Here is a 15,463-nt window from a genome sequence, read left to right as displayed (position 1 = left end):
TCTGCAAATAACACTGAAATTATCGATTATATTTATTGTGGTTTTGTGTAAACTGTTTATCAAATCCATTAGAGGAAACTGGTAGCTAATCCATTCAACATTCACCTGTATGGTTTGCACAGACACACAGAAGAGGATAATCTTTTGAAATAATAGAAGTAAATAGAACTAATATTTCATGGCTTGTGCCTCTGAGAGCTGCACATGTGTTACAATAGCCCTATTCTTCTCTTTCTACAGTACATAACTTCACTGTCTTGCTCTTTCTTTCTTTCTTTCTTTCTTTCTTTCTTTCTTTCTTTCTTTCTTTCTTTCTTTCTTTCTTTCTTTCTTTCTTTCTTTCTTTCTTTCTTCATCTAAACCACACCAAAGGCCTTTGGGCACACATAGGTAATTACCCAGGGTTGAGAGCCAGGAAATGAGAGTGCCCCCTTCATGTCCCCTCAGGATGTCCATTCCCGTTACTCCATGAATCAGGATAGACTAGAGGCACCTACTGTAACCTAGAGGAGATAAGGCACATAATGTGTCGCCATGTTTAATGCTGCACGCTGCCACTTTCTCAGGTCAGAGCACCTGTGAGGACGCACTCACTGGTGCAGCAGCCGATGATTAAGAAAATGTAGACGGACATTTGGTTGGGAGATCTAATACTAAAGCTGCAGTGAGCAACTTTGTCTACCTAGTGGTGCCAAATATTAACTGTAAGTGAGCAAAACATTGGCTTTGGTGACCTATACTAAAAAATTAAACAAAACAGACAGCAATGTGTGCCTGCCAGCAACATATAGGGGCCTATTGTAATGGTGTAAGAATTAGCACAAAGCTAGATAAATAATTGTATAACAGTGATATATCCATCCATTTATTCTGTAACCACATATTAGGGTCCTAGGGGACTGGAGCCGATGCCAGCTAGCATTGGGAAAGAGGTATATAATGATATAACTGTATTAGTTGTGTTTGGTCCTACATAATGGGCCAAAGTATGAACATAATTCTTTAAAAAAAACAGACACACACACACTTTCTTTGCCTAATTACACCTCTTGCTTGTTTACATCTCCTTCACTATGCTGTGATCTTCCTTTTAGTGCACAGAGGTCTAATTAGCCAAGTGAAAACACCTGTGAGGGTGTGCTTAGTGTGTTTAGCTGTTTGAATCTAGCATTTTTCTCTAGGCTAGTAGCCTAGCCGTGCAGCAAACATTAGCTCATAAGAGCCTTTCAAAATTGAGTCGTCGGCCATTCTTGATCTGGTTTTGGCTGTGTCGTTTGTAATTTGCTGATTCTCATCAGAGAATGACAGTCAGCGACAGTTTTGGGTAGGCAAGAGCAATAGGGCTTTTTCACACAAAGACGTTTTGGCATGTAGGAGCAGCACAGGTGTTACTTAGCGGTGTCTCTGCTCTATTCCCGTGTCCCAGTAAGCCATGACAGTGTCACCTTGAGCCAGCATGCACAATTCCGTGAACCTGAAACTAAAACAGCTCAATAGAATTGAATTTAAATGGCCATCATTCATTTTAATATTTACCCCTGTGCTTTTCTGACTGTAACTTGTCAAAATGTCTTCTTTAGAAAAGGCAAATCTTTTTACCTAAACGAGTGAGAGGAACATGTCATGAACCAAGGGTACCGATCTGTCTTTTAAAATCCTTCTCACATTCAAAGTCTTTTGTTGTGTGTATTTGGGCAACGTTGACGGCTAATGGACAACACCAGAGGGCTCTTGGCTTATTACACAAGACGACAAGCGTAGGCAGTTGGTAAGGGCTTGTTGTGTCTCTTCCATTTGGGCAACAGATTACAAAACATATCTGAATCACTGGATAAATTCCCATCACACTTGAGGACCTCAGAAGAATCATTTTGTACATTCCGTCCACTCAGCAGCGCTTCGTTTGGGTCTGCTTTCAGTTATCTAACTCAAGTCTGTGTTGGCAACCGATCTGTTGTGAAGTGTTTAGAAAAACACATCTGCACAAAACAAGTATCTCTTTATAGAATAACTTAATTTATATTTAAGTATGTACCAATCATTGATCTCCTAGTACAGTACTATGTATTACTATACGTTGTAAAAACAATGGATCGCTTCCTCTAATAACTTTATCCACATCTTGTGACCTATAAAAAATGTCTTTGCATTTACAGTGTGTACAGTAGATTGACAGAATTAGGATTGAATCAGATTCAGATTAATTTTTAACCCCATGGGCTGAGCTTAAATATTGATAACATATATAAATTCCTTTGCAGTAGATGATATCCTCAAGGCAGAAAAGACAGTCATAATAACATAAACCTCGCTGATTGAGTGATACTATCACAGGAACTTACAGGGAGTACTTTTAGTGGCGAACGTGTTGGCCACAGAGCCACATGCGGCTTGACACTGAAGAGCTTTATATAGCTCCTTCAACACGATTTCCCCTCATTTTACTGTCATCAAGAGTCCAGGCTACAGGGACTTTGCAGCATTAATTATAACAAGTCTATATGGGCTGGCTGGCAGAGAGCTGGCAAGGCCACTTCCTTGAATCCTTTTACATCTTTTAACTGGCTGTAGATTTTAGTAGGTGTAACCCTTTTTTTAATATCATGTAAGCAAATGTGTGAGTCCAGGCCCCAGCTGGCTAAATCAACTGTTCCCCTGGAGTCACAGAAGGGACATTCCCAAGGGATCCTGAATGTCAACTTGCTCTTACGTAATTTAGACAAAATATCATGATGATATAAGAAAAAAACATCATCAACTTTCTATTTATCTAACTATCTTTTTGTCAAACCAAATCACTGTATTTATCTTTGCTGCATTGGTTTCTGCTGAGGTTTTGTCTGGTATATTCCCCAGCTTCACGCTTTTTTTTTTTTTTTCGGCCAGCGGGTTACGTGGCAACAGCCTCCATATGGTAATTAATAGGTTTTATTTGCAGGAGCTGTGAGTGTGAAGGGAGAAGCTGGTGCACCAGTGGCAATCAAAGCTCTAGGATACAGACTGCTAACAAACCATAATTTAATTGCAGCATTTTCTACTCGAGGAATAGGCATAAATAACCTATATAGATCATTTTCAGGTTCAGTTGTGATGTACATTGCACATGGATACATAGGTGCCCCAAAATACATAAGAATACCTTGTGATACTACCTGCTTAGAATGATTTAAGTAGTTATAGTCTACCCAGCCCATCTGTATGGGATGTGTTTGGGATTACATAGCAACTGTATCACTTGCAGGGGAGTTTATCCTGACATGCCCTTAATTATCATGGACCTATTGGTGTCTAATCCTACGATTACTCTACGCTAGTTTGACATCACAGCTATCAAATGAGGGCTCGCTTTAAGAGTAACGTCAAATTCTGAGTTTCATAACCCGTGTTACACTGATGAAAAATCTATAAAATGTCTGCATGCATTATCGGTGCTCATTAACACTGCCCTTCACTAATCCTGAAAGCTTCACGTCTAGTCCATGTGTGTGACACTGAGCCACACAAAGCCTAACATACAGTGCTTGTGTTACATAATAAAACTTGGAGAACACTTCCGGCATTGCCTCTGTGATCTCAGTTAGTGTTGAGACCCCACGCCTGAGCTCAGCACAACCAGTGGCCTGCATGTTAATCCTACATCTGTCACTCACTGAGGGTGACTTTATCATCCCAACCTGAATTATTTAGAAAGAACTGATGGCCACAGATCTCGTGCAAAGAGTTTAGGATTATTCATCACCAGAAAAAAAAAAAAATCTTCAGTGCTGCTGATGGCATCATTGCACTAGCAAGCTCTGGTACTCGCATAACTCTTTCACCTTTTTACTCTAAAGGTGCCCTATTGCAGAAATACCATATATCATTATAGATCATCTTTATGTACATGTGGATACCCTGTAAATGTTTTATGTCAAAATTTGTCTTTGTGGATTGTTGGATTGATAAGCATTGCCAAACTGGAAGAGTTCATCTAAGTTTATGTAACCAATACTCCTTTATTTGTTATTAGAACATTATTCTAATTACAAATTATATTATATTTGAAGAACTCACTGAACAGTAGAGACTGACCAATAAATTAGCTGGGATATTGTTATAGGACAATATTAGCTTATCACAGATTGGTATTGGTGTATATGGTGGAAAGAATCTGTTTCAAGAATTAAAAATTTAAAATTAAGCTGATATGTCATTCAGATTTTATATGTGTTTTACTTCCAAATATCATTGTTGGTATCTGCTGTAAATACCAAGTATTGGTTAGGTTCTTCTGTGCACTTTAACAGTAGGAAATACACATTAACATTAAAGATGGCTCCATACTCCATTCAAGTGTTCCGGCATGCTGTGACAGTGGGACAGTGAGCCAGCATGCACAACAGCAGGACCCTAAAACTAAAGGAGATAAATGGAATTCAGCCATCATCGTTAATTCTGTTATCTACTACTGGATCATTTCTAAATGTCCCCAGCGAAGAAGATCCATAGTGAATTTAACAACATGAAGGTTTGCCCGCTTCTGAGGTAGCAGAGTAATAATGATCTCTCGTGTTGTTACCGCATTGATCTGACAAAGTCAGCTGCAGGCCTCCTGCCCAGTTCAGTGGCGCCAAAAGGCCCCTGGCTCCGCTGGTTGTTTGTGTGTCACAGTGATTAATTGATGAACCTTCTTGAATAATTGGCCCTAGACCAGGAAGTCATCTGACTTTGGTGACATGAATCTTGATCTCTCATCTTAAACCACCCCTCATGGTGATGTATTACCTCGTCTACCACTCCATTCGTCCATTCATTAGGCTTGAGGATGTCCAGGGTTTGTATTGGATTTTACATTTCAATACAGCCGAGACTGGTGGACCATGTTCAACAAAAAAGATAAAAAAACAATCCTTTTTTTCACAGTTAGTTTTTAATTGAATAATTTAAATGACTTTGAATTAAAATCAAAAGCCCAGAAGACATTTTGCTGGACATAGGAAGACTTCTACAGAGGTCAAAGGTTTTTCCAATCATCCCTTTAAGAGAAATATCTGTTTAATCATGAGCGTCTGTGCTGAAATGAAACAACAGAAATTAAATCATTGAAAACTGAGACAAGAATCATATTTTTGCCTCTCAATAGTGATTTCATTGTAGTACTCTGATAAAAACAGATAAATATTGATTGCTGTATTCTATCAAAAAGAACTTTGTATAAAAATAAGCAGGTTTGTTCAGCCTGGCTCCTCCCTATTATATTTTTTATAATGCCACTATCTTTTTTACACTATAAACCTTTATATATTTAGCTAAAACATTTGTGTGTTTCTTTTCGAAGGGCTCAGGAGGGCGACATCAAAGCTAAAACAATCTGCAAAAGAAATTATTCAGTAAAAATGATTGAACTATGCATTTCAGCGATGCGGCATAGAAGCTGTTGACGCGTCACCTTTTTTGTAACCACTGAAATTTTGTGAGTAGGTGCAGAGGCTTCACACATCACTGTATAGAACCTTCCCAGAAGGCAATGAGCATAATAAATAATTTAGGGTTGGGTAAAGAATGCTTTACTTATTAGCCAAAAAAATGTTCTTTATATTTTAGTACATTCTCCAATTTTCCAAAAAAAAAAAAAAAAAAAGCAACATGTAACCATGAAATATCATAGAGTCAAGCATACTGCAAGAGTTAAATGACTATTAGGAAAATATTAGTCATTGTGACCAAAATACCAACCATTTTATGGTTCTCCTGTTTGTTCTCATGTTGTAGTTTTTCACCATATACTATATGTTTCTTTACATATATGTAATCTTTTATGTGTGAAAGTCAACTAAAATTGTTCCACAGGGACACAACATCCATGTTTTAGTGATGTAATAGATAAAATTAATGAAAAGTATTTTGTGACACAACATAAACATGTTGAGGTTTGAATTATCAATCCTGACTAGGTATCTAGAATAAGGGAAAGTCTTTCAATGCTATTGTCCATGCCAAAGAAAACAAGTTGTCATGCATCATAATTTTCTTCTTAAACTACTGTGTATAGCGAATGATTGAATCTTTAACTACAACTTAAAATGTAACTTTCATCATTGATATTTTGATTGAACAAGGATTTGCTTTGATTAACGGCATAGTTTTATGAAAGATTTACATTTGCAAACTGGAGACTCATAAACCTTTTTGGAATATAAATATTTTTTAAAATCAGCTGTTTTGGGAGAGATTACTTTGGGAACAATCATTTCAAAACTTAAGTCTGAGCTACAAACCATTACTTTGGTATCAGATCTGAGAAATGATATGCATACAAGTACAGTAGAAACAAAAAGATGTAGGGTTAATCACTTGTTATCTGTGAATTAATATGCATGTTCAATGTATTACAAGAGAATCATTAAGAATATGCTTATTAAAACTAATTCAGAAAGGTGTGCTTCAGTGTTTATTGCTTCTATTCAGACCTTGGTCCAGTGTATTAACTCAGTCTATTAGCATATTGCTAAAATGCATTTAGCTGTCTACAGTATGTGATGTTTGTAAATGCCAGAGGAAACAATATGAGGTGTGTTGGACAGTAATGAAAGCGATAACAGGTTTTTGAACAAACTTACTTCAAAATCACATTTTGTCCTGTCATTAGCCTATAACCCAGGTAAAGTTTGAAGGAGAGATGTTAGCAACAACATAAAAAACTGTTACATTTACCCACTGTTGATGTCAAATTAATAGGAAAGTAGGTCGAGCTACTGTAAGTTGGCTAATACATTTGGACTATCCTAACCTTTTTAGCATAATGCAAAGTGTTGTTGACACATTTGCCCTCATGGTAAATGGTTGTTCATTTAGCATTTGAAATGGATGCTTGTTGGTGGTTAGAAACACCCAAACCTTATTTTAAATTCATCTTAACCACAGGACTAATCTCTGGCCAAACACACATCATTTTTGTATTCTTCCTGTGCATTTTAAATGTTTCAGTGATATGTGACTCTTAGAAATAGATTTGATAAATATAGTAGCTACTAATACACTACTAGAAATTAAGATTATTTTTTTTTTATTTCCAGGTAGTTGTAAGTATTAGGTAGTGATTTAAATAATGTCATTACATAATTTCATCTCACACAGAACTCAGTAGGGTTTCTGTCCCCTGATATTGTTAATGCATAGATTTATTTTTAAAGAGGACAAAAACCTGTTAATGACTACCAACATACAGGTTTTAGTTGAACTTAGTTTATTGGATAATATTTCAAGTTGTGAAAGTAAAGGTACAATTTAAGGTGCATTACTTTGTGGGGATACAAGTTGCTGCTTTTCAGTTATTCATTTGATTGATACAAACCTGGATATTGCAACCTATGTTTTCCAAAAAATATTTTTTCAGAACTACAAAAGTTCATTTGTGCGTTAGTTTTGTTTTACCTGACTACTTAGCAATGTTTGTACATGGCATGATATGTGTAGGCCGGTGCAGCCAAATGATGATGTTGGTAGCATGTAAGATATTTGTTTTTATGAGATAGTTAAAATACGAGGCATTAAGAGATGATAAATAGAGCCATTTTCTATACAATTAAATTTCTGTTCAACATATTCTTCAAAGTGCAATTAATTTTGCCTACTCACCTGACATTGGTAGATTTCGGGACCAAACCAGTACTAAAATGGAGGTGTTGAATTATGTTGTTCTCAGTGGCTCATGGGTCATGTTTTATCATGGCTCATTGCATCTGAATGCTGCAGTGCACAAATTTTCAATGTGTCACTGGACGCAGGTCCAGAAAATTACAGCAATACGAAGAGAGCTTAAGAGAATCCTTGTAACACTAGTATTTGTGCCCAAGAACATGTTGAAATAACGACTTCTATTTTTCAGAGGTGTTTCTGGAAACTGATACTGCACACAAAACATAACTTACCTAAGCAATGTATTTACACCTAAGATTTGAATATAAGGTTTTGTCATAATAGTTTTTGATGCACTATCATTGAACACTCTTAACTCAAAATGACCATGTGAAAAAAGATTCAAGTTTCCATTAAGGAAGAAGGTCTTTCTCTACCCTTTTCCTTGATTGTAGACATTCCTTACCACAATTTTCTAAGCTGTGTACTCCCCGTGCTTTCCCCCATTCCTTCCAGTTAAGTCCCTTTTGCTGTTGTCTTATTTCTTTCCCAATCTTTCACAGTAGTCAGCTTTTCCTATGGCACTTTGCATTGTTCTGCATTTTTACCCTTGGATAAAGTTATTGAAAGTTGACCCTGGGTCAATGGGTAGAGGTCATATTTCTGACTCTCTACGATATGACCTTTGATCCAGCACCCTGGTGGCCTGTAAACGTTCAAACTCATGTCGGCTGTTCCGGTCTGGACTGAGGTTCGCCAGTGCCCTGCTCCCACCACCTATGTCCTCCTCCTCATCATCTCGGCTTAGGAAGGCCAGCTCATTTTCATAGCAGAAGGAGTTAGAGCTGGGGACTAGAAACTTGTTCTCCACCATGTCCTTGGCACTGCAGCGAGGGGTGGACGGCACCTCATAGGTTTTGTGAAAGTGAGAGTAATCCACCTTGTACAGGTTCTTCTCTTCAAACAACACTGGCTCGAAACGATGTCCCCAAAGGATCTCAGAGGCCAAGTAGGAGCTGCGAGCCTGCGTGGTCATTGCAGTTGCTTCAACCATCCCCTCCAAGATGACGACAATCTCAAAGTCTGCTGTCTCCAAGTCCTGTTTGCTGATACCAAAAAGGGGGCTTTCCTCATCTATCTCATGGAGAATAGTGATGGGTGAAACCAAAAAAATCCTGTCAAGGCCTTTATCAAAGCCCACATTAATGTCTATCTGGTCTAGAGGAATATATTCCCCCTCATCAGTAATCCGAGGTTTGATGAGCTGTGCCCTGACATGGGCCTCTACAATGTGGCTCTTGCGAAGGTTCCCTACCCTCCACATGAGGCACAGCTTTCCATCCCGCATGGCAATGACAGCGTTGTGGCTAAACAACAGGGTTTGTGCTCGCTTCTTAGGCCTCGCCATCTTGGCCATGATGGCGCCAATCATAAAGCAGTCAATGATGCAGCCTACTATGGACTGGAAGACTACCATGAAAACAGCCACTGGACACTCTTCAGTCACACAGCGGTAGCCGTAACCTATGGTAGACTGTGTTTCAATGGAGAATAGAAATGCAGCCACAAATCCATTGACCTGTAGGACACATGGGGTGAAGTTATCATCTCCAGCTGGGTTATCCAGATCTCCGTGTAGCAAAGCAATAACCCAAAAGGCTAAGCCGAAGGCTAGCCAGGAAACAACGAACACAAGAGTGAAGACTACCAGCATCCATCGCCAGCGAATATCAACACAAGTGGTAAAGATGTCGGCCATGTAGCGCTGCGATTTATCGTCCATATTGGCAAACTGCACATTGCACTGGCCATTCTTTTTGACGAAGCGGTTGCGGCACTTGCGGCGTGTGTGGATCTTGCCATTACCGAAGCCGTTCATGCCATGCATGGTAGTGAGGCGGAGGGCCTCTTCTTCAGATGATACAATGCTGTAGCGATTGATCCTTCCCACACTCATGCTCCTGGCGGTGCCTCCAGCTGCAGGGTCAGAGCAGAAGGACAGGCCTGGAGTCCCAGTGTGTGATCAAGGCCCCTCACAGCTTGATCACTGGCTAAGCTCCATTTTAGTGAGTCATTGACAGGGAGCTGGGTGGGAGCCTTGTGCTTTAATCCAGTCCCTGGAGAGAGTGTCAGAAAAGAACAATGTGAGTGTCTTTCCGTGACATAATGGTCAAATCACACCATACCTGTGTATGAAACATCACTAAAGAACAGGTCTTGAACGCTTTTAGTGGCTGAATTTCAAAAAAATGTTACACAAGTAACACAAATAAATAGCTTTGCTACTGACCCAAAAAACCACTGATACCACTGATCAGACCACTGATAGATAATTACAATGGATTCACTGTCTGTGTGTTAGAGCACACTGACCAATTCTCCATTATCTTCTTATACATATACTCGATAAACCTGCATTAAATGAGCTTGATTTTATGACTGACATTATCAGGAATTGGTATTAGAAGCTTTAAAAAGGACTGAAAATAACACTAAACTCATGTGTCCCTCTGTTAATGTGATTTATGTTTGTGTATTATAAGGTTTCCCATTAACTTTACTAACTTTAAACTAAAGTCCAGCCTCTGTTAAGTTTGCTTTCTGGCAAATCAAACTCTGAAAAGAAATATAATTTAAAACGATAGAGATTATGATAATTGTGTACAGCATGTTCAACATTATGTTGGTGAGAACACTCCCCACTTCCCAGTATAAGGTTTACAATATTAGTATCCATGATACGGGTTACTTAATTTACTTTAAATGCCTTCTCCTTGCCATCTTGCTCTCTTTAAACATCACGACTCCAAATCCAATTGGCCCTCACTGAAGGGTCCTCATGTCTTTTGATGTTGGTTTGGTAATTGATGAGCAGGCCTCACAGCAGATCCACTTCTGTCACATGGCATTTCCTGTGCTTTTCTCTTTCAAATCATGGAGAAGGTTGGCAGTGGAGATAAACTAAGTCATCACCTACCAGATGTTTATTATTACATCAGAAAAAAGTTGACCATCATTTGACACTATTTATATCTAGTATGGTGTTTAGACCTACCAGTCATAGGAAAGGCTATCACACACATCACAGTATGTTTTCAGGATGTCTTGGTTGTATTTATAGTTTATCAGCAGAATGCCGTGCAGTCATCACAACAGACAAGCTGTTCTGTTCTATCTATTCTAAGTTTGCCATTGTCCTTTGAGGACAATGCCTTTGTTAGGGCAGTGTGTGCGTATTTAAACATACTCCTCTGGGATTTGTATGTGTGCCACTGATTCCATGGACACGCAATTCCAGATGCTGTGTGCAGGGACGGAGAGAGAGAGAGAGAGAGAGAAGGACTCTATTTATTTGACCCCATTCTGTACAATTTGCAGTATTATTAATCATGTTGTGAAGATGTGATAAATTTACACCACCTTCCCATGGTGCTCCATAGAAGGAGATAGTACATTTCTCCCCCGTGCAATGCCCTGTATTACATATTCATTGTAATTACATAATAGAACTTTAGCTTACAAGAATATTACAAGATTAGATAGAGATAGATATACAGCACACTTGATAAGATTGCACATGCTTATACTGTATGTGTCAAAAATGTTAGTCTGGTATGAAATGAATTGGGAGTACTGCTCTCAAATGATTTTCTCAGTCCGGCAGCAGATAACCTGGCCACTGTGCTGGATGTTGAGCCTCAGGGTCAAGGGGATTTTACCCGTGGTGGCTGGACTGAGGCCCCTATGGGTGCAGACAGCTTTTATCGCCTGGCCACATCCGTTCCGTGTCTGCCTGCCTGATTTGGGCCCTGAAGACTTGACAGTTCACTCATGTGCGTTCCCAAATCCCGGGTGAACTGCCGTCTGCCACACACTCACATTAAATCCGTCCTCACTTACGCTCTTTCAGGTGGAAGTTCTCCTGATCTGGAGCCAGATTACCTCATGCACAATCTTAAAATAGTCCCTTAAGGGTACACACGTCTGTATCAAAAAAACGTACTGTAGCTGATGCAACAAAATGTTATGCTCTATTTTTATACTTCCAAAGGCACTTTTTGCCTTTTGACAATATCACACTACATTCCCAAAGGAGCACAGCTGTTAGTGTTAAAAATAGTGATCCTACCACTACTTTCAAATATGTAAATCTGTAAATCTGTAAAGCAAACCAGATTATCTCATCCTTTCTAGTGTTTGATTTTTTTACACAGACAGTTTAATTCAGCATGTTCCTTGGCTCACACATGTAGTGGCAGGTGGGCCTGGCTGTATGGCATGGTGACCACACTGACTGCGTTATATAATTGAGATGAATCTTGAGCCTGAATGTTGTCACATGACCGGAGCAACCCTACATGGTGTGCAGTCTCCATATCATACTGTAGTCGTACAGTGTCAGGTGTCTAGTAAATTGGTCAAATGAAAGTAAAAACCTTCCCTGTGTCCTCGGAGTCATTAGATAAGTGCCTCAGTCTCAACCCAGGCAGAAAGCCTTTACCGTATAGCGACATGGGAAGCTCTTTAAATCAGATTGTCCCTCTGAGAGGTAGTACATGTGGTGCTTAAAGATTAATCTCTGTCACAAGGCTCTTTGACATGCATTTGACAGTAGTCTTTACCGTGCCAAAAAGTTTGACATCAGAGATACTGCTAGTGACAGCTGATTAGTTGTCTGGGTAATTGTTTAGCCATATCAATTACAGGTAGAGTATATTCAAATTTAATTGAACAGCTGGTTTTATAGATGACGAATCAGCACTTTTTTGGTAAAAATACACCTGCTTTAGTGTTGTTGTTTTTTTGTCCAAAGCTTGACGTCCAAAATTCAAAACATACATAAGATTAGAACCTGCTTTTACCCACAAACGATGTTATGTTATTATGTTATTTCTTTAAAACACAGGAATGAGCAAAAGACAACTGAATATAAGCTTACTGCTGCTGGTAAGGTGTGTAGATATAGTATTATTTTGTGTTGAGAGACAGATTCCAATCCTGTCTGAATTCTGGTGGTTTGTCCAACTTTTTTCTTTAGGATCACAGGTGTCTTTAATACAGGTTGTTAATTACTAGAGCACTACCATGCAAATCTTGTACACAAGCAGCGTGAAATGACAGCTCAGGGGGAGGCCATTACCGCATCTTTGATTCATAAGGCAGGCCACAGAAAAGCGATTTGCACTGCGGCCAATAATTTCACGAATAACCTTTTGTGACCTCGTCTAGCTGTGTGTGTTATTGAGGAGTTGAGCGAAGTGACTTGGGGGAGACGATAAGCTTGCATCTGATTAGGATGAATAGAATGAATAATTGGATGTGCAAAATAATGGAAGGGATTGGGAGGAACAATGAGGTGGAGCAGGAGAGGGTACTTCATCTCAAGACAGGCATGCAGGAAACTGAGCTCAACCACTACGATCATGGCCCACCTCCCAAGGCCATTGTGAAGGAAGAGCTGTGGCTCAGGTGTCATTGTATTTTCCTATAGCTCACCACGCGGAACTCATCTCGTCTCAAGTAACCTACAGGTATTTTCCTATAGAAAGTAACACCACTTCACCATGCAGGGATGTTGTCTGATTGACAGTGCATAATACAAACTAGTTCACAGCTTTTTTGTTCGTGTTTTAAAATGCAATACAATAATTGGAGACATTTAAAAGGGTTTTAGCGTCTAGACAAAGAGACAAAGGCAGTATAAGTTAGAAACAGAGAGCATCCAACCCTGGAGGCTCTGTATGTAGGCCATCCCCTGTGTCGAGATGCCATCTCAGGTGGTTGTAGAGAGAAGTGGTAGGGAGAAATGTTGAAAAAAAAAAACTGAGTCACCTTCTTACATGTTATAACAGCTGGTGTATTCTATGCAAGTAGAACAAAATCTGTAGTTTTTTTGATAGCCGCACCTGTAGCTTTTCCACCGTTCAAACACCTGGTTCCCATTGATTGATCATTCCCACATGTGAGCTTCTCACTGGGCTTTTTTGATCTTTATTTGTGCAGTTTTTTAATTACTTGTACCCATTCACAAAGGCTGAATCACCCATATTAAACCTGAACTCTGTAATTTCCAATTTTAATTGACACCTGTTGGTTAGAGGACGAAAGCTTAGATATATTACTTTGAATACACTACTGCTAGAGATTATGCTTGAAGTCATACAAAAAGATATATACACTATTGTCCATGTGTTTGATATGATATTGCGCCTTTTTTGTGAGTGTTTTGTGTTTTCAGCATGGCCTACTGCATGCTAAATATCCCTTTGGAATAATAAAAGTGAATCAAACTGAGCTAAGCCTAGATGAAAAGCAGGATGAGGTCATTGAACTGTCAGGCAACGCTGCATAATCTTCATTCTCTTCATCCTCTGTCTCTTTTGTATACTCACATCAGTGATTTCTTTATGCACTGATAGAAAAGTGCTGTACCTGAAGCACAACACATATTTATCCATTAACACCTGCTCGTGTCTGTCCTCCAGTGTTATTGTACTAAATTAGATGGTACAGTTAGTTATCTGATGTAACACACTCAGGAAATTAGGTGCCTAAAAAGTGTTCAAGTGGTAAGCAGTGGATTTGTTATCAGGGTATTGTTCAAGTTAAACTGGGAAGGTGTAATGCAGAAATGAGTGTTTGTTTACATTGGCTGAGTTTGAGATTCTGCTGGTTGCATTATGTCTAGGCCTAAAACTAATGATCATCATTTTATTAATTTTAAACAAACACATTTATTTGAAAAGTAATGACAAATTCCCATTACAGTTTACCAGTTTCATGGCATCCTTATGCTTCTTTAGACTGACTCATGGCATTCAGGTATTCAGTTTGCTATGAGAAAAGCAGCAGCTCTCCAGAATATATTTTAATTTTCACTTCATTAATTGTATGTTGATGTTTGACAATTATATTTCTGTTGACTGAATAATTGATTATTTGATCCTTCGTCAGCAGTACTGTTGTCTCACAGTATAATGCCTTTGTACCCTCTCACCCTGCTCTCCCTCTCCTGTCTCAGTGAGCAAGCTGTGATATGGATCGAGACAAGATGAATCCCACATTATTTTAGGCTCAAACTTCAGGATCAAAACTCATTACTTTTAAAGTTTGTCTTCATCTGTCTTGTAGCTACATTTTAGGGTTGTTGCTTTTTCTTTTGTTGTTGTTGTTTTAACCCTTTGGGAGCTGGCAGCCTGTCGATATCACATCCTGATATTGACAGGCAGGGCCTTCATCCAAAATCTAAGCTAAAGGCTAAAGGTGATTAACCCTGCATGAAATCCTTAGGCTGGAAAAACTAACTGAAAAAGCTTGTCTGCTTTAGTATATAAGATATATACTGCACACTTGTAAATATGTGTTTTTGGGTCTGGACTACAGCACATCGGATTTGAAATAAAACAATAAGACTACAGCAATGGCTTTTAGCTTTAGTTTTTATACTATTATAAAACTAGTATTTACTATATTTTCATCCAGCCAGGGACAACATGTGCTAAAAAAAGATTAACTTCAATAAAGTCATCATATAACACATTTCTTTGCTATCAATGAATGATTTTTATGTACTGTTTCTGAACAACAAATATGTATACTATTAGATTTGTGGTCTTCAAAGGGAATGTTTGAAAGTACACAATGTCATCCACTGATGCGACATTCAGGCTGAAAGTTTGAGGTGAAGTTTTCTGTCCTTCTCTTACCTTTTTTTCCCCTCCCTGTCCTCCCCACAGGCTGCAGAAGTAAAAGGTGGTATTTTCTCTCCCAGTGTCCCTGTTAACCAAACTGAGGCATTCTCTGCATCTGCTGCCGCAGCTGCTCCTTCTTTGTGTGCTACTCTAAT

General features: G+C 38.9%; 2 protein-coding genes across 3 annotated transcripts in view; one reads left to right on the top strand and one right to left on the bottom strand.

The window, feature by feature from the left end:
* The window catches only part of dcun1d3 (defective in cullin neddylation 1 domain containing 3), a 54,752-nt gene that overhangs the window by 2,380 nt on the left and 36,909 nt on the right, over nt 1-15,463 (top strand). The window lies entirely within an intron of this gene.
* kcnj12a (potassium inwardly rectifying channel subfamily J member 12a) lies at nt 8,104-15,425 on the bottom strand. Its single transcript, XM_019261585.2, has 2 exons — nt 15,324-15,425; nt 8,104-9,734 (listed from the first exon to the last, which is right to left on the bottom strand). The coding sequence occupies exon 2, from the start codon at nt 9,572-9,574 to the stop codon at nt 8,273-8,275; it is 1,302 nt and encodes a 433-aa protein (XP_019117130.1). The 5' UTR covers nt 9,575-9,734; nt 15,324-15,425; the 3' UTR covers nt 8,104-8,272.

Source organism: Larimichthys crocea, chromosome XVI, assembly GCF_000972845.2.
Source record: "Larimichthys crocea isolate SSNF chromosome XVI, L_crocea_2.0, whole genome shotgun sequence".
NCBI lineage: Eukaryota > Metazoa > Chordata > Actinopteri > Sciaenidae > Larimichthys > Larimichthys crocea.
Note: the sequence above shows the minus strand (reverse complement) of the source record. Positions and strands in the feature narration are given on the sequence as shown.

Excerpts from the sequence above, each read along its gene's own strand:
- kcnj12a (XM_019261585.2), bottom strand. The coding sequence starts at position 9,574 with ATGAGTGTGGGAAGGATCAATCGCTACAGCATTGTATCATCTGAAGAA.